A 21,651-nucleotide genomic window follows, 5' to 3' on the forward strand; every position below is an offset into this window, starting at 1 on the left:
GGCGACTGAAGGAGTCATACAGATGGCTGTATTTCCTCACTTCTTCAAGCAATCTCTCGGTCACTTGGTCTATTTCCATGGCTCTTCACTGATCTTCGGAATTTAAAAATGGCGGGCGGGCGGTGCAGAGTGCAGAAGATCATTCCGGAAATGCGTAGGAGGAAACGCGATGCTATCCAGCCGACCAATCACAGATCTTGCGGTCCGCGTCGCCGCGACGCGTAGTTACATTTTTGAGGAGGTGCGCGTCAGGGTACGGCGAAGGGTACGACGTATGGTACACGTCAATGCGTATGCTACGCCGTACCTTCTACGCGCACCCGACGCAGAAGTATAAATTGGCCTTAAAGCAGCGCACTTCTGCAGTTAGCACAGCATGCTAGTTTTCAGTATGAGTTCAGAACTACATACTAGTGTACTACTTTTACCAAGTCTACCATGTCTTTATATGCTTGGAATGGTAAGAGTGGTATGGTAGTATGCAGTTCTGAATTCAGAACCCAATTGCAACCCAAGCACACAGAATGGGACATATCCCACAATGCATTGCGTCTGACTTCACTTTTCATTTCCGGGACAGATTAACTGCAAACGTCAACCCAGATTTTGAACACCTCCATCTTGACGCAGTATTTACTCAGACATACAAAAGTCCAAATTTTAATCCAAAATATAACATTTATATCCAAGATGAAAACTGGACTTAACTGAACTAAACCAGAGGTGAGGTCATGTGCAAATGTAGCACACTACATGAAATGATATATAATAGTGTGCAGTATGTTTGACACACACTGCTCCGGTCTGAGATTCAGGAGCACTGAAGTATGTAGTATGCAGGAGCGCTGAAGTATGCAGGAGCACAGAAGAATGTAGTATGCAGTAGCGCTGATGTAGTATGCAGGAGCACAGAAGAATGTAGTATGCAGGAGCACAGAAGAATGTAGTATGCAGGAGCACAGAAGAATGTAGTATGCAGTAGCGCTGATGTAGTATGCAGGAGCACTAAAGTTTGTAATATGCAGGAGCGCTTAAGTATGTAGTATGCAGGAGCGAGCGCTTAAGTATGTAGTATGCAGTAGCGCTGATGTAGTATGCAGGAGCACTGAAGTATGTAGTATGCAGGAGCGAGCGCTTAAGTATGTAGTATGCAGTAGCGCTGATGTAGTATGCAGGAGCACTGAAGTATGTAGTATGCAGGAGCACTGAAGTATGTAGTATGCAGGAGCACTGATGTAGTATGCAGGAGCGAGCGCTGTAGTATGTAGTATGCAGGAGCGCTGAAGTTTGTAATATGCAGGAGCGCTTAAGTATGTAGTATGCAGTAGCGCTGATGTAGTATGTAGGAGCACTAAAGTTTGTAATATGCAGGAGCGCTTAAGTATGTAGTATGCAGAAGCGCTGATGTAGTATGCAGGAGCACTGAAGTATGTAGTATGCAGGAGTGAGCGCTTAAGTATGTAGTATGCAGTAGCGCTGATGTAGTATGCAGGAGCGAGCGCTTAAGTATGTAGTATGCAGTAGCGCTGATGTAGTATGCAGGAGCGAGCGCTGAAGTTTGTAATATGCAGGAGCGCTGAAGTATGTAGTATGCAGTAGCGCTGATGTAGTATGTAGGAGCACTGAAGTATGTAGTATGTAACACTGGAGGGCCAGCAGAGGCCTCTGTTGTGCAGTTCATGATTAGATATGCAGTGTTTATGTCTGAGGGTCATTTAAGTGTAATAGAGTTGTGCAGATGACATCACTTTGTAGGCCAAAACGCATCAGCGAGTTGCATTTTAGCACATCGTCCCGAAGTCAATGGGTTTTTTGAATGTGGGTTTGGTTAAATGGCTGAAACAAGGTTCAAGACACTTTCATGTTTTATTCTACAACATAAAAGACATCAGTATTACCCCACTCATGATTTTTTTAAGCTGTTGCGTGTTTTGAATAACGCGGTTGCTAATGTGACTACAGAGGCTGTCGAGGAGATTAAACTTCATCACACTCAACAGATAAACTCAGTCGGCTTTTACAGCATCGTTATGCTTATAATTGTGCTCTTATAAACTATTCTAACTCAAACGTTCTGGGTGTTAAATGTTAAAACTGAAAGAGTTAGTGATGGTGATGCTGCATTCGTGGGACCGTGGTGTAGTTCGTTATATCCTACCTTTAGCTTTTACTTCTGGCGACTGCATTTAGGCTTCAGAATTCATTAAAGTTGTGTTCATCTGTAAAAATGATCTTGATGGACAAAACGTGTAAATATCAAGTTTTGTTGATCACAGAGCTTGTTTTCAGCAATAATCCAAAAGCCTATGGGAAAATCCTCTTGTGATGAACTGCCGGTTGTCCTACAAAGTGACGTCACACCTGCACCGCTCTATAGTGATAGTGCAACCAGAAATGTAAATTCTGCCATCATTTACTCACCCTCATGTTGTTCCAAACCCATAAGGCTTTGGTTCACCTTCAAGTTCGAAACACAAATTCAGATATTTTTAATGAAACCTGAGAGATTTTCTGTCTGTCCATTGAAAGTTCAGGTAACCAAAAATCAGGGATCCAAAAAGGTCATAAAGGCGTCGTCAAAATAATCCATATGCCTAAATTAAATCTGTTCATCATAAAAAGTGATCATATCCCGTCAGAAGACTTGGATTAACCAATCAAAGCCTTTTTGGATTTCCTAATGTTCGATTACCGCTAGAACAAACCTCATTGGTCCCCGTGCATCAGCTTCGCAATAAAAGACTCAAGTCTGTTCATCATATAAAGCGATCGATTCATATAGATTCATTTTATGATGCCTTTTTGGATCTTTTAAAGGCACAATATGTAATTTCTCTCCACTAGAGGTCTCTTATTCAAATCAAAGGCGTAGCTTGATGACCTCTTGATTTGGCGGGATCATGGGATTTGTTGTCTTCACCTCTACAGCCGGAGGAGAATACGGCAGAAATCATATTCATGGATGAGCGGTACTGTATTAAACATTTATTAATGGTACGAAAGCCGTTGTTTTATCCTATTAGACACATTTGAGTGTGATGAAAGTTGTTATAATGCTACTATATGAGACACTTGTTGCACACTGCAGTGAGCTAGATCGATATTAGACATGGTAAAACATGGTACTCGCGGTAAATCAAGAAAATGTGCAGTGTGTATAATGTATGAGGATCTATTGTCAGAAATGCATTATAATAAACATAACTATGTTTTGAGTGGTGTATAAAGACCTTACTTAATGAACCGTTATGTTTTTATTACCTTAGAATGAGCCATTTGTATCTACACACCGCGCGTCCCCTTACACGTTAAGTCGCCATTTTGCGCCGCCATGTTTCTACAGTGGCCCTAAACGGACAAACTTCTCTACAGAGTGCGTTTCGTCACTCCGTTGTTTTTTGTCTTCTTCGTTGGTGTTTGAACAGCGTAGTTATTTACTATTAGCTAACTTAGCTGCTTCACTACTCTTACCTTGTACTAACTAGCATGCAAAAAAGCTCCCTAAAGTCAGCGAATAAAACACTGACACATTGATGAACAAGTAACAATAATATTCGCAATAACATTGTTTTACTGAGTAATTAAGTATATATATAATTTCTTATTCTATCTTTGTAAATAAACCTCGTTGCTTGACGGGCCACTCTCTGCTATCTCAGACGACATGTTTGTCCTGTTATGGCCACCGTAGCTTCTTCGAAAGGAAGGGCTGAGTCTTTGGTTGTAATTCACAACCGAACCGCTAGGTGACGGTAAAATCTACACACTGCACCTTTAAAGGGTCTTTGGTGTCACTGATAGGCGACGCACGGTCTGTGTCCTGGTTGAAACTGCTTATTTCTCTGGATTTAAACATTCTTAGAAACATTTGGGATAATGCAAGAAACAAATCAACAAAATATATAACATTGTTCAAGTGGTTTTTGGAAATGTTTTATCCAAAAATCTTACATATTGTGCCTTTAAGTTCAGAAAGCTTTCAATGGAGGGACGAAACCTCTCAGTTTTCATGAATGACAGTCGTACAGGTTCAGCGTGATGACAGAAATTTCATTTTCGTTGGCTCAACCAACGGCGCAAGTTTGGGGCGAAACAACCTATGTTAATCTGTTTAGCAGGGCATTGACCTGTGGATAACCTGTCTGGAAAGAACTCACTTCTTGAGTTTGGCTAGATGTCACGCTTCGTCTTTAAGTGCTAATGTACAACTACAGCTACAGAGATACAGGAGAGCGCGAGGGCCGGTTCCTCTTGTGGTTTTGCGTACAGAAACTCTTTCAGCCTTGATTCTTTGGATGGATTTGAGAGGTGGGTTATAAAACGAACACTGAAACGCCCCTCTGATGGCTGCCTTTGAACATCAGGAGGGACAGGTTGACTTCATCAACGAAACGCATCGATCACGGCACGGCTTTCACTGCCAAAGCAATTCCCTTCTTTTGGTCGTTTACAAAAATACCACTAAAACGGTCTAAATGTAGCTCTGATGAGTTTGTGTAACATATTGCAGGAGAAAGCTGCCGGCGTCTACACATGCAGAATGTAACCAAGAGCAAATTCAATCCATCTAAACCAAGAAGTTGAGGGAATTTCACTAAAAGCGTAAAACTTTGTTGTTGAGAAGCGACTTCTTAAGGCAAGAACATAAGCACAACTGGCTTCGTGTGGACAGCTCTCCGACTCCCACTGTTGCCGTGACAACAGCTCTCTCTCTCTGTTGCCATGGAGGCGGAGCCTGGCGAAGTGATGCGGAGAGTCTTTTGTTTCTCAGACCTTCAGTCCATTTCTGGAGATAAAATCCCAAATCTCGAGGGAAGTCCTGTCCTGCATAGTGAGCATGTGCAGTGAAGGCATCGGGATCTACCACAGCTGAGGGTTTTCCAGTTTGAGGAAGCCAGGGTCCTTGCGCAGCTCCCAGTATGTGTTGTTGGACACCCATCTCTCCCTCTGGTTACTGTCCATTACCTTCCTGTTACACAGAGGAAGCACAGGTTAAAAAGACCAGACTGAGAGCACTTACAACTGACGCCAGTTGCATAAATTGCTAAGACTAGTTTTAGAAGTTAGTCATACATTTTTTTTCTTTAAGACTGTACATCACTTTTTTAAAGGGGTGGTTGATTATGATTTCACTTTTCTAACTTTAGTTAGTGTGTAATGTTGCTGTCTGAGCATAAACAACATCTGCAAAGTTACGACGCTCAAAGTTCAAAGCAAAGGGAGATATTTGCTTTTAAAGAAATTGCTTTTTAAGGACTACAACAAACGGCCGATAGGGACTACACGAGCTTCCTCCCGGGTTAGTGACATCACCAACCCTAAAATTTACATAAATCCCGCCCCCGGGAATGCGATTTATAGATTATCAAGACAGAATATGCAATGACTAGAAAATAACTACACATAAGCTACATAAATTCATCAACTAAACATTCAGAAATGTCCTGTTGCTTCTATATGTTGTCACTTCTTCTTGAGTCTCTCCATCTTTCTGACTCCGGTTTGAACATAAAAGGCTAAAAGTTTTTGACATTTTCAGTGCATATCTGTGTGAGGTAAAAGGACACAAGCTGTTGAAGCTCCGCCCCCTGCGCCGGGAGTATCAGCTCATTTGCATTTAAAGGAACAGACACAAAAATGCGTTTTTGCTCACGCTAAAAAAGTGACAACTTTAACATGCTATATAAAAATATCTGTGGGGTATTTTGAGCTGAAACTTCACAGACACACTCTGGGGACATCAGAGACTTATTTTACATCTTGTGAAAATGGCATTATACCACCCCTTTAAGTTAGTTACATAAACATGTAGATTGGTCTAATTTGATAACGAAAAGTAAGACTGACCACCCCTAACTAACTGCTAGTTGTTCGTACTAGACATAGTCTTAACATAATGTTTATGGTTATGCAATTGGCCCCTGGTGTTATCCATCTTGGGTGATCCGATTTAAAGGGACAGTTCCCCTAAAAATGAAAATAACCCCATGATTTACTCGCCCTCAACCCATCCTGGGTGTATATGACATTCTTCTTTCAGACGAATACAATCAGAGTTATATAAAAAAATATAAGCTTTATAATGGCAGTGAATGGAGGATGAGATTTTGAAGCCCAAAAAAAGTGCATCTATCCATCATAAAAGTAATCAATATGACTCCGGGGGTTAATAAAGGCTTTCTGAAGCACTTATTGAAAGGGAATTTTTCATAAATTTGAATTGACGAGTTTTGCCTCTGAAACGGTGACTCCTCATTAAACCTGAGAGCAGGAGCAGATCGACTCAGAGAGAAGGTCTGTGTAAAGAGTGCACTGACTTGAAGAAGCGCGGCTGGTATTTGATGTTGTTCTCCTCCAGCCACTTCCTCTTGTTTCTCTGTTGCTCTTCGATCCTCTGCTTCTCAGCGGCCGCCATCTGCACATTCCCCTCCTCCAGATACCTGTGAGACACATTAACCCACAGCTTGACCACAGATCATTACTCAGCTTTGTCCCAGTGTTTACGAGGAGGGTTGAAAGAGCTGAATTAAGCAAGAAACTCTCTTAGGGAGCAGAAAAATACACTTAAAAACAGAGTTTAATTACAAAGTGACATGAAAGACTAGAGCCTGGTTTCACAGACAGCGTTTAGATTAAGCCAGGACTAGGCCTTAGTTCATTTAGGACATTTAAGTGACATTTATAAACGTGCCTTAGAAAAAAAAACATTACTGGTGAGCATTTTGAGACAAAACCATGACACTGACATATTTTAGGATATATGTGACCCTGGATCACAAAACCAGTCACAAGTCGCACGGGTATATTTGTGGCAATAGCCAACAATACATTGTATGGGTCAAAATTATCGATTTTTCTTTTATGCCAAAAATCATGAGGATATTAAGTAAAGATCATGTTCCATGAAGATATTTTGTAAATTTCCTACCGTAAATATAAAAAACATTTATTTTTGTGAGTGAATGCAGCAAAATCACGAACATAAATGGACACTTTAAAGGAGATTTTCTCAATGTTTTGATTTTTTTTGCACCCTCAGATTCCAGATTTTCAAATAGTTGTATCTCGGCCAAATATTGTCCCATCCTAACACACCATACATCAATGGAAAGCTTATTTATTCAGCTTTCAGATGATGCATACATCCCAATTTTATAAAATTGCTCCATGTGTTTTGTGATCCAGGGTCACATATTGCTTTAAGGTAAAACAGCTCAAACATGCATTCTTTTTGATGTGCGTTTCAATAGTAAATACGTCAACAACGTCAAACCTTTTACTTTTCACACAAGTCTTTAAAAGCTGAGGTTTTCCTACAACACAATCACAAAGAAAAGCTTTCTGGAATCCTTCAAAACAAGGTTGAAATCATTTCTAGAGTGAGTTTTTCTTGTGAGGCTGTGTGTGTGTGTGTGTGTGTGTGTGTGTGTGTGTGTGTGTGTGTGTGTGTGTGTGTGTGTACCTCTGGTCGGGTCTGAACCGAGCATCAGTTGGTGGCAGCAGCTCCTTCAGCTCAGGGAAGAGCTCATTGAGCTCGACAGCAAACCTGCTGAAGCCGTAGTACAGCTCGTAATCTGTGGGCATGGATCCTGAACACACACACACACACACACACACACACACACACACACACACACACACACACACACACACACACACACACACACAACACTCATTTACACCCAGCAGAATCAGCACTGTAAGAGGAGCATTAGCCGAGACACATCTCACTCTCAGACATCAGAACTACTGTCCTCTGTTGTGTTGTGAAGGGCCATAACTGCAAATAGCTGCTGAAATGAGGCCATTTAATCTTCGTGAATATTTCCTTCTGGCCATTACACTGTACTTTATTAAATTACAGCAGATTTGAGGGGTGAGTGGTGTTTACCCATTGACTTTTTGCCACAGTGTCTGGGTAGTTATTTATTGACCCTAGGCAAAACGCCCATATTTTTTCTTTCAAAACTCAAAAAACATACACTATTGTTCAAAAGTTTGGGGTCGGTATGATTTATTAATATTCAAGAAGTCTCTTCTGCTCACCAAGGCTGCATTTATTTGATCAAAAATACAATAAAAGAGTAATATTGTGAAATATAATTACAATGTTAAATAACTGAATAAGTGAATATATGGTATATATATAGTAAAGTGTAATTTATTCCTGTGATCAAAGCTGAATTTTCAGCATCATTACTCCAGTCTTCAGTGTCACATGACATGATCCTTCAGAAATCATTCTAATATGATGATCTGATGATCAACAAACATTTATGATTATTATCAGTGTTGAAAACGATTGTGCTGCTTCATATTTCTGTGGAAACTGTGACAGCGGTTACTGTTCCACAACGGTATGATTTAATATTAGCTATGTTACATCAAGGGTCAAATAAAATAGAAACAGCACATTAGAGTTAAAAAGTTGATGTAACCACTGTTAGTACAGGTACAGGTACAGGTACAGGTACAGGTACAGGTACAGGTACAGGTAGAGGTCTGGTATAAAGAATGTTTTTTCTCAGGTGGCCAAAATGTCCACCAAATAGAGAAAAGCTTTGCTCAACAAGAAAATCAATCTGAGGGATCATTGCCTGTGTGTGTGTGTGTGTGTGTGTGTGTGTGTGTGTGTGTGTGTGTGTGTACCTGGTCTCCAGATGCATTTAGCTGAAGGTGGGACTCCACAGTACAGACCCTCATGCCATTTCCCAAACAGTCTGTGAACGACTTTCCCCTCCTGGTCCATCACACATCCTTGCACCTCATTCACATTCGAGCTCCAGTAGTTTCCCTGGACACACACACACACACACACACACACACACACACACACACACACACACACACACACTGATTAGGGTTGGGAAATATGTAAACATTTCATAGTCATGATATGATGATGAAACAATTCGCATATGGTTTTCTGTTGCAAATATAGAGTGAATACTGACTGGAAGTGATTATCCCAATGCCTTACACTAGATCCAAAGGGAAAGACTCCTGGGGCGTGAAGTGGGGATTTCTGGAACTGTACTGTTACCATGACAACGCAGTGTCCATCCCCCTATTGGCTGATCTTATTGCAGGGATCTTTTATTTACAGCTGTTAATGAAACTGCTGTTCAATTTGTCTAAATCATTTTAAATGATTTCTAATTTCATCACAGGACTAAATTACATTTAAAAATATATATATAATTTTTTTTTTTTTTTTGAAAATGCAGGGACAACCAGAAGTTAGTAATTGGTAGGTTTATTCCCCTGGTGATGTACAACACTGTCAGTCTGTTGAGCTTTCAACACATTGCTCTGTTCATTTCAGCATTTCCACCCGTTCTGACTCCCTTTGTCTGTATTTGAAGGCCCTGCTTTCTAAGCTGTTTATGTTCCTTTTGTGTTTCTGTTGTAATAAAAATCCCAGAAAGATTATGTCAGTTTAATGTTCTGCATCTTTAGTTCTAGAGTTTTTTTTTTTTATAGCATTTTGATTAAGATTGTTAATATAACTAAACTTAAAATTCTCCTATTATGCTTTTTGTGATATTACCTTTCATGAAGTGTGTAATACTTATATTGAATGTAAAAGGTCGGCAAAGTTTCAAAGATCATAAAGATAATAAAGTTATTGTCTCATAAAAGAAAGAAGTGATTCTGAACTGAAACGAGTCGTCAGTAATTCCAGTCTCACTTCCAGCTGAATCTACGCATGTTTGTAACACATTTGCATAATGTCAGTCTATGATCTTCATTGGCTGCTGGTGAACGACATCTACTTTGACCCTCAAACACAGTAGTTTATCTGAGACTGGAAGAGTTTGGTTCGTGTTGTTCATGTCGAGAAGACGCTGTTTTCTGCAGCCAAAGCAAATCCACTGTGATGAGATTGATACGGTAAAACCGACGCCATCATTACTGTTCATATCACTGAGTATCAAGAGCTGAGATTCAGATATGATAATGGACTTTTGGTTTCATTGACCAATCAGAGCAGACTGGGCCATCTGACCAATCAGAGCAGAATAGACACACAGAAAGGAGGGGTTTAGAGAGACTGAATCCTTTATCCAACCGTTTCAGACACTGAAAAAGAGCTGATGATGCAGTGTATATTATTAGAAAATTAAAGTGTTTTTGACCTGAGCTGCATGTAGGAGTCTCCAAAGCACAATTATGTAAGACTTCCTCCTGAAAATTCGCTGAGGCCCCTAGCTGAGATATGGTGCATATATCTGTGATACATGGTATTTATTATGATACCTTAATAAAGGTGAGCTTGCAGATGCAGGTGGTGTTGCGAGTGCTTTTGATCGTGACCTCTCCGTAATGCTCGATCCACCGTCTCCCGCTCAGGATGTTGTGGACGCACGTCGTCACCTTGTTCCACTCATAGTGATCACCATAACTAACACACGATAAAACACACTGTCAGTTACAGGAGCCAATCAGTGATGAAATACGAGGAGGAGACAGAACGACTGATAGATGGTGGTGGACTGATGCAAGATGGATAAATGATGGAGAGAAACAGAGAGAGACTGTACCTGGGCAGCATCACATGCACTGTTCCGATGGGAAGAATCTCCATAGACTTCCCCCAAAACTTATTCTTCCATCTGACGTCTGAAGCACACACACACACACACACACACACACTTGAGTGTGATGATAAAAGGCTTTGAGAGCAAAAGCATAGGAGTGTTATCAGGCTTACCCTGCCAGAAGGTGAAGTTCTGCGACTCGCAGTGACAGGCGGAGATGGGCGGATGGTGGCTCACCTGAACACAGATGGGGAAACATAATCACTTGCTCAAGTTTATTAAATAAGCACAGGAATTAGCATTAATAAATCCAGAGAAATGAATAATAACTAGATCAAGAAATACCAGAGCTTGTAAGTCTATAGATAGCTATAGCTTCAGTGATTATAAAAGAAGCGCTCTTTACTTACTTTCTGTGTTCAAAATTCTTTGCAATTTGAAGTTTTTGTTTTTCATGAGAATTTGTGACTTTTTCAAAAAGTGTTGCACTTTGACATGAATGGATTTCTTGATGATTTCATATTTTATAATAGCGATTTTACAATATCTAAATATAAAAGCAAAACATGTTAAAAAAACAACTATATTAGGGAGTGGAATAGGCTAATAAGCCATTAAGTGCACCTCTGCCGCCATCTTCTGGTTATAGTAATAATTTATTTTATTTTTTATTTAAAAATCAAGCGTTTGTTTGCCACGTGTACGTTTTCCTACATTGTGACAATCTTTGATAGATGAACAAATAATGTTTTTGATCATCACATTAAAAATAACATTTAAACTGTATAATATTTAGAGCTTTGAAGTGCTGGAAAACGTGTGAAGCACCTGAAACTTGACTTTCACTCTCAAAAGGTTGTACGAACCCTGCAAATTAAAAGTGTACAAACATTCAACTATTTCTGCTACAATGCCATGGATACAGTGAGCGTTACTACATTAAATCCATGGTGAATGTTGGTGATTTGTGGATTGAAAAGCCTTCTTTAACTTGTTCATTCATGGCACAATGTTTCTCCTGGTTTCCACATCAGTTCTGTCGTGTAGGAACGGTGTCGTGTGATTGAGTAAACCTCTTCTGAGTTCACGATGTCTAATATTCGTTCGAGTCCATGCGGCGCAGCTCAAACGAGAAGCACGGTTTCTTTCCGGTTTTGTTTGCCATTTAATATAACTCGTATGCAACAGAAATGGCAGCTCTTCTCAGTTGGGCAATGTGGTGGTGGCAACAGTGTGACCAATGAAATAAGTCACAAAATGCGACCATTTGGTCTGGAGCCCTGGGTTTTCTAGTAGCTAGGAAGTTGCTTACTGGTCTAAAGATGTGGTTAAAGGTAAAATGTGCATTGCCATTAGTGTAGAGATGTATGAAGCACAGCTCACACAGATGTCACTTTCAAACCCAGCAGCTTTCTGTTGATCACGTGGCCAATGTGGGGAAATTCCTTGTCACGTGTATTTCTTCTAAAATGACAGGATTTCGCCATTCATGATTTAATTTTTTATGACAGGTTTTTTGACAGACATTTTTGTCCTCTATGGACCTCAGAGTAACTTTTTTTTAATTAACGCACAAGGGTTAAGTCTCCATGAGCTATAAAAAAGTGGCCACAAAAATATTCCTCTGGTATACAGTTAAACCAAAAAATATTCAGACACCGGATATCATTTTTAATATTTTGTTTTACTAGTGGGTGCAGGACAATGTAGTCCATTTATGTAAGTGAGGATAGCAAGGTGTCTCAATAAATGTTGGTTTGACTGTAGATGCTTTCCTTAGTAAAGTAGTGGAATTAGATGTCCTTATTCTGCTGATTCAGTCTGAAAACAACAATGGTCTGAATGGAGAAATGAAGAAGGGATGCCGTGGTTTCTCTTTCATTCTCACATATCAACAGACTCCAGTGGAGGGTCAGTTTATATCAGTGTGTGTGTGGATGTGACATATAACAGGATGAATAACACCACTATGAGCCTGTGCTAGTGTTTCCTCTATGAACACACTGCATTATGTCCGACACACACAGGCAGTGTAAAAGTTCAGTGCTGACAAAGAGCCTTTTCAAGTCAAGCAGGAAGAACCTTCGCTAGAGGACTATTGACGGCCTTTCTATCAGCAAAACACACACACACACACACACACACACACACACACACACACACACACACACACACACACACACACACACACACACACACACACACACACACACACACACACGCGCGCACACACGCACACAAACACACAAACACAGTGAAAGTGGTGCAGTGCTACAGTGAAGGACAGGAACTCACCTGGAACAGGTACTGCAGCATGTGTGTGTGTGTGTGTGTGTGTGTGTGTGTGTGTGTGTGTGTGTGTGTGTGTGTGTGTGTGTGTGTGTGTGTGTGTGTGTGTTGAATAATGTACCTGTTCAGAAAAGAAGCAGAATCCTTTGTCTTCACGGACACATTCGTATGTTTCCCCTAGAAGAGGGTTAAAGGGTTTGCTGCCCGCTCTGTAATAGGTGGATGAATATCCTGAAACTGCGAACGCTGCAATGATCGCCTGCACACACAAACAAAGCATCTGTCAATCCACTCATTACTCCTGAAGCCACGAGTCCAGATAGACTGTGTGCTCTTCAAACCGACTGAGCAGTGCTCATCGAGTCAGTGTGTGCCGTCAGAGAGCATTAACTCCACAGAAACACACAGTCACATGGTCTCGGGTCACAACTGAAGGGGCTGATGTCACAAAATCTGTCGAGAGCGGGTCAGGTCCTGCTCCCCAAACCAGAAGAGTAAGGTCATATTTCAGCCCCAAAACAAAAGAAAAAACAAATATAATAAATAATACATTTCTAGGGACCTTTTTGTGTCATTTTTTTTGTGCAAAATGTGCATTGTGGCATTATTTTCAGGAAAAATAAATAAATATGATTATTAATAAATCATATTTAAATTGCAAAGTACTTTTATATAATAATATAATATATTATTATAGTATTTGCTGTTTAACATGTTTATTTTGAGTTTGTTTGTTTCTCATTCTCTGATTTTAATTACATTCTCCTTACTGTAATACATTCTTTTACTGATACATTTTTTACAATGATGTATTTTGCAATTAAAATAAGATTTATTACTAATACTAATATAAATATATACACACACAGACATATATATATAGAGAGAGTGAATTCAGGTTGATTGGACCTCTTAACCTGAATTCTCCATATATATATATATATATATATATGTATATATATATGTGTATATATGTATTTTTATTTTTTATTATTATTATTATTATTGTTGAATTTGAATGTATTGAAAGGATAGCCCTCTTCAGCCATTTCATTTTCGAGGGGGTCGAACTCGATCGAGTTGTCTCATGAACTGCCATGCAAATAATGTCAACAAAACACTAACAATAGACTTCATTATTATATCTTTATTGAAAATATAATTTCCGATTTTTACTCTTACGTTCCTGCCAGGTTTCATGAGATAGTCTCAGTGAGTCCGAGAGAGTCAGAGTCGTGCTCCTACACTGCGCTCTCAGTATCGCTGCAGTGAGCAGAGTGTGTCAGAGTCTGCGTCAGTGTGTGTGTGTGGACACTATACACTACAACTGAGCTGCATTTAAAGGACTTAATGAGGTCAGAGGTCAACTCCCACAAGGGACATGTGTTCCTGCTTCAGGCCCTGCTCGCCCTTCCACAGCTCCTGTTAGAGCACTGTGTGTGTGTGTATATAGATGTATATATGGGTGAGTGTGTGAACACTTGTGTATGTGGGCATTATGTATGTGTGAGGCTCTCCTCGGACAGCCTTTCCCTGCTGGAAGAAAATCTGAAGCTGATTTTACTTGGCTGGTTGTTCAGTCAATAGTGTGGTCTTGATGGTTGATGAACTGGATCACTGACTGGTGAACCGGACTCTGACCCGGTAGACCAGTGTGGTCAAGCTTGTTTCAACAGGTCACGACTGCTTGTTTGGGGGACGCTGAAGATTCATTAGCTCTCAGAAAGCAATAGTTCACATTCTGTCATCATTTACTCACCCTCATATCATTCCACGTCCATTAGACTTTCATATTAAAGAACAAGTGAAAATATTTTGGAAACACTATCAACAACAAGATTCCATTAGTTAACTTTAGTTGAAACTACATTAGTAGATATGAACTAATGAAAAACACTTCTAAAGCATTTATTAATCTTAGTGAATGTCAATTTCAACATTTACTAATACATTATTAAGTCAAAAGATATATCTGTTAATATTTTAATCTGAGTTAAAACAAGCTTTTTAGTTACTAAATGTATTGTTCATTGTTAGATAATGCATTGACTAATGATAATTAATGGTATCTTTTTTAGTAGCACTTTATACAGTAATAAAGTACTTTCAAATCATTCGCAAACTATTAGTTTATAGTTAATTCCTGGTTAATATATTGTAATCTCTACATTGTTAATAGTAATTGGCTATATATAAATAGAGTTCTTCATTCATTGTCAGTGTAATTGACACAATATTTATGCTTTGTTAACAACGTATTATCTGTAAATTGTTCTCACTTTAGATTAGGTCATGAAAAATGTCATTAATTAAGTGCTTTAATGCAAGATTTATTAGACATTACCTGCATCAGTATGAAGTGTCCCTAATTTATATATATATATATACACTCACCTAAAGGATTATTAGGAGCACCATACTAATACTGTGTTTGACCCCCTTTCGCCTTCAGAACTGCCTTTATTCTACGTGGCATTGATTCAACAAGGTGCTGAAAGCATTCTTTAGAAATGTTGGCCCATATTGATAGGATAGCATCTTGCAGTTGATGGAGATTTGTGGGATGCACATCCAGGGCACGAAGCTCCCGTTCCACCACATCCCAAAGATGCTCTATTGGGTTGAGATCTGGTGAACTCATTGTCATGTTCAAGAAACCAATTTGAAATGATTCGAGCTTTGTGACATGGTGCATTATCCAGCTGGAAGTAGCCATCAGAGGATGGGTACATGGTGGTCATAAAGGGATGGACATGGTCAGAAACAATGCTCAGGTAGGCCGTGGCATTTAAACGATGCCCAATTGGCACTAAGGGGCCTAAAGTGTGCCAAGAAAACATCCCCCACACCATTTCACCACCACCACCAGCCTGCACAGTGGTAACAAGGCATGATGGATCCATGTTCTCATTCTGTTTACGCCAAATTCTGACTCTACCATCTGAATGTCTCAACAGAAATCGAGACTCATCAGACCAGGCAACATTTTTCCAGTCTTCAACTGTCCAATTTTGGTGAGCTCGTGCAAATTGTAGCCTCTTTTTCCTATTTGTAGTGGAGATGAGTGGTACCCGGTGGGGTCTTCTGCTGTTGTAGCCCATCCGCCTCAAGGTTGTGGCTTCACAAATGCTTTGCTGCATACCTCAGTTGTAACGAGTGGTTATTTCAGTCAAAGTTGCTCTTCTATCAGCTTGAATCAGTCGGCCCATTCTCCTCTGACCTCTAGCATCAACAAGGCATTTTCGCCCACAGGACTGCCGCATACTGGATGTTTTTCCCTTTTCACACCATTCTTTGTAAACCCTAGAAATGGTTGTGCGTGAAAATCCCAGTAACTGAGCAGATTGTGAAATACTCAGACCGGCCCGTCTGGCACCAACAGCCATGCCACGCTCAAAATTGCTTAAATCACCTTTCTTTCCCATTCTGACATTCAGTTTGGAGTTCAGGAGATTGTCTTGACCAGGACCACACCCCTAAATGCATTGAAGCAACTGCCATGTGATTGGTTGATTAGATAATTGCATTAATGAGAAATTGAACAGGTGTTCCTAATAATCCTTTAGGTGAGTGTATATATATATATATAAAAATTAGGGACACTTAATACCAAATACTAACTGTAAATACTTAATACTGTGTGTGTATGTATATATATATACACAGTTTGTACATTATAAAACACTGCATATGAATGTAATTTATGTCTGATAAAGCTTGCTTTAAAGCACTTAATTTTCCCATTTTCTGTGACCTAATCTAAAGTGAGAACAATTTACTACAAACAACTAATGAACAATTCCTTTACTATGAGCTAATTAAACCATATTAATTGTGTTAATTAGTGTTATTTAGTTATTAGTTTTAGCAATATTTTTAAAGAAACCTGAGAGAATTCTGTCCTCGGTACGGTTGGGCTTCCGTTCACCATATATGATGTGCTCTATGTGTGTTGATCAGTGTATACATGTGAATAAAAGACTAAATTAAATCTATTCTTCATATAAAGCAATCATGTCTCTTTAAACTGCTCGATTCATATGAATTACAATGTACTTTTTGAACGGAGGGACAGAAATATCTCAGGTTTCATTAAAGATACCTTCATTTGATTCAACGGTTAGGAATGACATCAAGGTGAGTAGTTGATCTCAGAGTTTTTATTGGTCCCACTTTATATTAAGTGGCTTTAAGTACTATGTTCTCACATTGAAATTAATAATTTGATTCAATGGACTTATTGTGTACATAAATGTTTTTATATTGAACTTATATTTTGAAAATACCTGCATGTAATTACCCTGTTGACCCTTCCCTTACACCTTAACCCACCCTTAAACTACACCTGTCCCTAACCTTACCCGTATCACACCTCAATAGCAGCTAAAGTGTTTTACAATACAACATCAACACAATAAATACATTGTACTTATTTTTCGAGGTAAGTACACAGTACTTAAAGCCACTTAATATAATGTGGAACCTTTTTATTTTAAGGGTGCGCTGTCCCTTTAAGAGCTGGAGTGTACCATGCATTTATAGGGGTCGTCGGTTTGTCTTTATGTACTTTTTAAGGATCAAAGATTTGGATACCTGGACTTTCAACGGAGGGACAGAAATATCTCAGGTTTCATTAAAGATACCTTCATTTGATTCACAGATGAACGGTTAGGAATGACATCAAGATGAGTAGTTGATCTCAGATTTTTTATTTTAGGGTGCGCTGTCCCTTTAAGAGCTGGAGCGTACCATGCGTTCGTAGGGGTCGTGGGTTTGGGCAGCCTTGTCCAGCAGCTCAGTGTACTCAAGCTCCTCACACATGTGCTGCAGTGTGTTCAGGGGCTCGTTCAGCTCCACCGGCATGGACACCTTTGACAGGTCCTTCCCGATGTTGTTCTTCAGGATGTTCCACAGGTTGAGGTTGGACGTGTCGGGAGCGGGAGCAGGGAGACACGAACGCCTGCCGTTACGAGAAGCGCCACTGGACAGATCCCCGTTAGGCACTGGGGGAGAAACAACACGTTACTCGTGGGATACCAGGACCATATACTGGTTATCTACCATCAGGGTTATTACAACATAATGATCACTGCAGTAATGATCCAATCATAGACTCTGAAGCATTTGCCTATTTAAATACAAACAGTGACCTGTTTTTGGCCAGGCAGTGTATATAAATATATAATAAAAGTATTAAATTCTTTAAAAGAAAAACATCTTATCGACTTCTTTCATTTATATATATGAAATATAATTAATTATCCTTAAAATAATGTAAAAATGATAACACAGTACAATACAAGAATGTCCAAGAAAAATCATTTAATTTATTTGATTTTTAAATATTTAATTTGAGTTTGGCTTTTCATTCGGTTTTGGAGTGAAACATGACCTCAGCTCTTGATGTGTTCTGTGATATTAACCCTGTTAGATTTTATATTTTTATATTCACATTTCAATAGTTGGACATTTACATTAAATACTGTAGATAATATATTTGTGAGAGCATTTGTCTTTCCGTTCATGTGTATGTGTGAGTATATGTTTAGGTGTGTGTGTGTGTGTGTGTGTGTAAAGGTCATGTGTCCCATCAGGACGGCTCTACTGAACACAAGGAGGAGGAGGAAGGCTGATCTTACTCTGTCTGGAAACGCTATCTGTGACGCTGGCGTTGTCCTCGGAAATATTATCACTCACATCGCTGACGTAAGACTCGTCATCAGAGGCCTGAGAGAGAGGGGAGAGAGAGAGGGGAGAGAGAGCGAGAGAGACAGAGAGAGAGAGAGAGAGAGATGATGAGAGAGAGAGAGAGGGAGAGAGAGAGAGATGATGAGAGAGAGAGAGAGAGAGAGAGAGAGAGAGAGAGGAGGTGATGTTACTCACTGTCTTTCATTTTGCGCAGTGCTGAATAACTGTAAATTGTGTGTGTGTGTGTGTGTGTGTGTGTGTGTGTGTGATGACCTACTGCAGTGCAGTGTGCAAATATACAAATAAACACTTCAACAGACAGATCATGCTGACACACACAGATGACACACACAGATGATAAATCACAAACATAACTGATAAATGCAATGATACACCCAAGTTTGGATACATCAGTCATTCTTATTAATAATAATAATAATAATATAATCTTATATATAATATATTAATAGAATATAAGTCATCAAAACTAATAATAATATAAGTCATCAATGTTACAGTGAGAAAAATAATCTTATAATTTACACTATCATTCAAAATGTTGGGGTCGATAAGATGTTTTTCTTTGAAAGAATTTAATACTTTTATTCACCAAGGATTCATTAAAAACTGATCAAAAGTGACAGTAAAGATTTATAATAAATGCTGTACTTTTGAACTTTCTATTCATCAAAGAATCAGAGTATCACTGAGTGATGATGCTGATAATTCAGCTTTGATCACAGGAATAAATTACACTTTACTATATATTCACATAGAATTTTTTTTATAATATGTCACAATTTTTACTGTATTTTTGATTAATTAAATCCAGCGTTGGAGAGCAGAAGAGACTTCTTTTAAAAACATTAAAAAATCTTACCGACCCCAAACTTTTGAACAGTAATGTACACATTACTAAGTAAATTGTATAGTATTTCACCTTCTGCAGCATGCAGCTGATGTCTCTGACATGAACACACACACACACACACACCTCGTTCTCTGATGAACTGGCGGACAGAAGCACCTCTTGAGCGTCGAAAAACTCGGACACCGACTCCGACATGGAGAGCCTGCTCTCGTTGGACACTTGCTGTGAGAGAGGGATGCCCACGTGCAGCGGCTCACCTGGCTGCAACACACACACACACACACACACACACACACACACACACACACACACACACACACACACACACACACACACACACACACACACACACACACACACACACACACACACACACACACACACACACACACACACACGCAGTTAAAGCAGTGACTGCTTTCTTCAGGCAGAGTAATGAACGTGGGGAAGGATCTATTACTGATAGGGGTGTAAAAATGTGTCTCGTGGATAGTGACAATCTGTATTGCGTGTAGTTCACCCAAAATAAATATTACTGTGCAAGAAAAATTCAAGTTTACAGAGTTTTAGTGTCAGCACTACATTAAACAACTACATATAATGTTGAATATAATGTATAATAATAACGCAATGGGGGAATATCTGTGTGTCCTGATAATGCCTGATGTTACCAGTAAAAAGTGGCCAACATTATTTTAAATATATCTAGTCAGTGAAAGAGTGCAAGCATATTCATCTAAAATAATTCATGAATATTGTTATTCTGGCGTCTCTATTGTCCTGTGCTTTGGGTTTCAGCTCCAAGTCCAAGTTATATAAAACCAAACATAACTATATTTAGGTAAATAAACTTGTTGCTGCATTGGTGACAGAAACTACAAAATCGGTTACACTTTATTTTACAGTACGTGTACTGACAGTGTCCTTACCTACGGAAGTACTGGGTAATAATATAAGGCATCACATGGGCTCAGGTTAGATTTAGGTGTATGTTCAGGGTTAGTACCTAGTAATTACCCAGTTACTGTAATTACTGTAACAAGTACATACTGTAGTATGAGCATGGGGAACAGGACTGTAGAATAAACTTCTACCACACAATGATTATGTGTCATGGTCATTTATAATGATGACAGAATCGCACTGCTTCACAGATCTGACATTTATCACAGACACACACTAGTGCTCAAGGCCAACGCACAAAGACATACGACCTGATGTAAGGAACTCGAACGCCTGAAGGATTTAAGTCTTGTGTAAAGCGAAAGCCTTGAAACACAATGTCTGGTGCCAATAGTTAAACACATGGTTGATCGGCACGGGCAGCATCTCGTGGGACTCATTAGGTCCAATGATTGCTCTGTTTGCTTGAGTTGCAGCCAATGTGTACGAAGGCCAGAGAACAGAGTCACTTTCCATCTGATTCATCCTTTAAAGAAAACGCCACATTTCCAGCTTAAAGAGTGACTCGGTGTTCAGAAAAATTCGATTAGCTTTTTAACCTTATAATTAACAGTCTTCTTAATCGAAAAAAGTGGATTTTTTTTCTATCCTGACCAGCCACTTGTGACCCTGGATCACAAAACCAGTCACAAGTCACACGGGGCAATAGCCAACAATACATTCTATGGGTCAAAATTATAGATTTTTCTTTTATGGCAAAAATAATTAGGATATTAAGTAAAGATCATGTTCCATGAAGATATTTTTGTAAATTTCCAACCTTGAATATATCAAAAAATTATTTTTGTGAGTGAATGCAGCACAATCACCAACTTTAAGGGACAATCTTCGTTAAGGGAACGATTTTCTCAATATTTCGATTCTTTTGCACCCTCAGATTCCAGATTTTCAAATAGTTGTATCTCAGACAAATATGACAAATCATACATCAATGGAAAGCTTATTAATTCAGCTTTCAAATGATGTATAAATCTCAATTTAAAAACATTTACCCATAAGAATGGTTTTGTGGTCCAGGGTCACATTTGTCCAATGACTAAACAATTTCCGAGCCCCAGTGTCTTTCACATGAAATGCCTTTCAGTGTTGTGAACAGAGTAATATCTGACCTCGTCGGGACTGCTGATGATGTTCACACTGACGACCTGCTCAGACAGAACCGACTCCGAGTGGATCCGGTTCAGACGGGTCTTCAGCTCGGCATTCTGGGATATGGCCTAAACAACAGAGTCATTCACAACATATGAGCAGATCAGTGTATGACGGGTGGAAAAAAAGCTGGGTTTTGAGACATACATT

The 21,651-nt window shown here is 39.3% G+C and overlaps 1 protein-coding gene across 6 annotated transcripts in view; it reads right to left on the reverse strand.

The window, feature by feature from the left end:
* Positions 1-351: 351 nt before the first annotated feature.
* Positions 352-21,651, reverse strand: part of osbpl6 (oxysterol binding protein-like 6) — a 78,297-nt gene continuing 56,997 nt past the window's right edge. For all 6 annotated transcript variants that reach the window (XM_082176081.1, XM_082176080.1, XM_082176083.1 and 3 more), the window contains 12 exons: positions 21,462-21,569; positions 19,513-19,650; positions 18,470-18,557; positions 17,580-17,833; positions 12,952-13,089; positions 10,715-10,778; positions 10,545-10,623; positions 10,261-10,405; positions 8,650-8,794; positions 7,463-7,589; positions 6,318-6,440; positions 352-4,969 (listed from right to left, as the gene is read on the reverse strand). In XM_082176081.1, the coding sequence (XP_082032207.1) occupies positions 4,861-4,969; positions 6,318-6,440; positions 7,463-7,589; positions 8,650-8,794; positions 10,261-10,405; positions 10,545-10,623; positions 10,715-10,778; positions 12,952-13,089; positions 17,580-17,833; positions 18,470-18,557; positions 19,513-19,650; positions 21,462-21,569 (1,518 nt within the window). In that variant the 3' untranslated portion in view covers positions 352-4,860. The remainder of the gene's footprint in view (positions 4,970-6,317; positions 6,441-7,462; positions 7,590-8,649; positions 8,795-10,260; positions 10,406-10,544; positions 10,624-10,714; positions 10,779-12,951; positions 13,090-17,579; positions 17,834-18,469; positions 18,558-19,512; positions 19,651-21,461; positions 21,570-21,651) is intronic.

The sequence above is a fragment of the Leuciscus leuciscus genome (genome assembly GCF_965113295.1).
Source record: "Leuciscus leuciscus genome assembly, chromosome: 7".
NCBI lineage: Eukaryota > Metazoa > Chordata > Actinopteri > Cypriniformes > Leuciscidae > Leuciscus > Leuciscus leuciscus.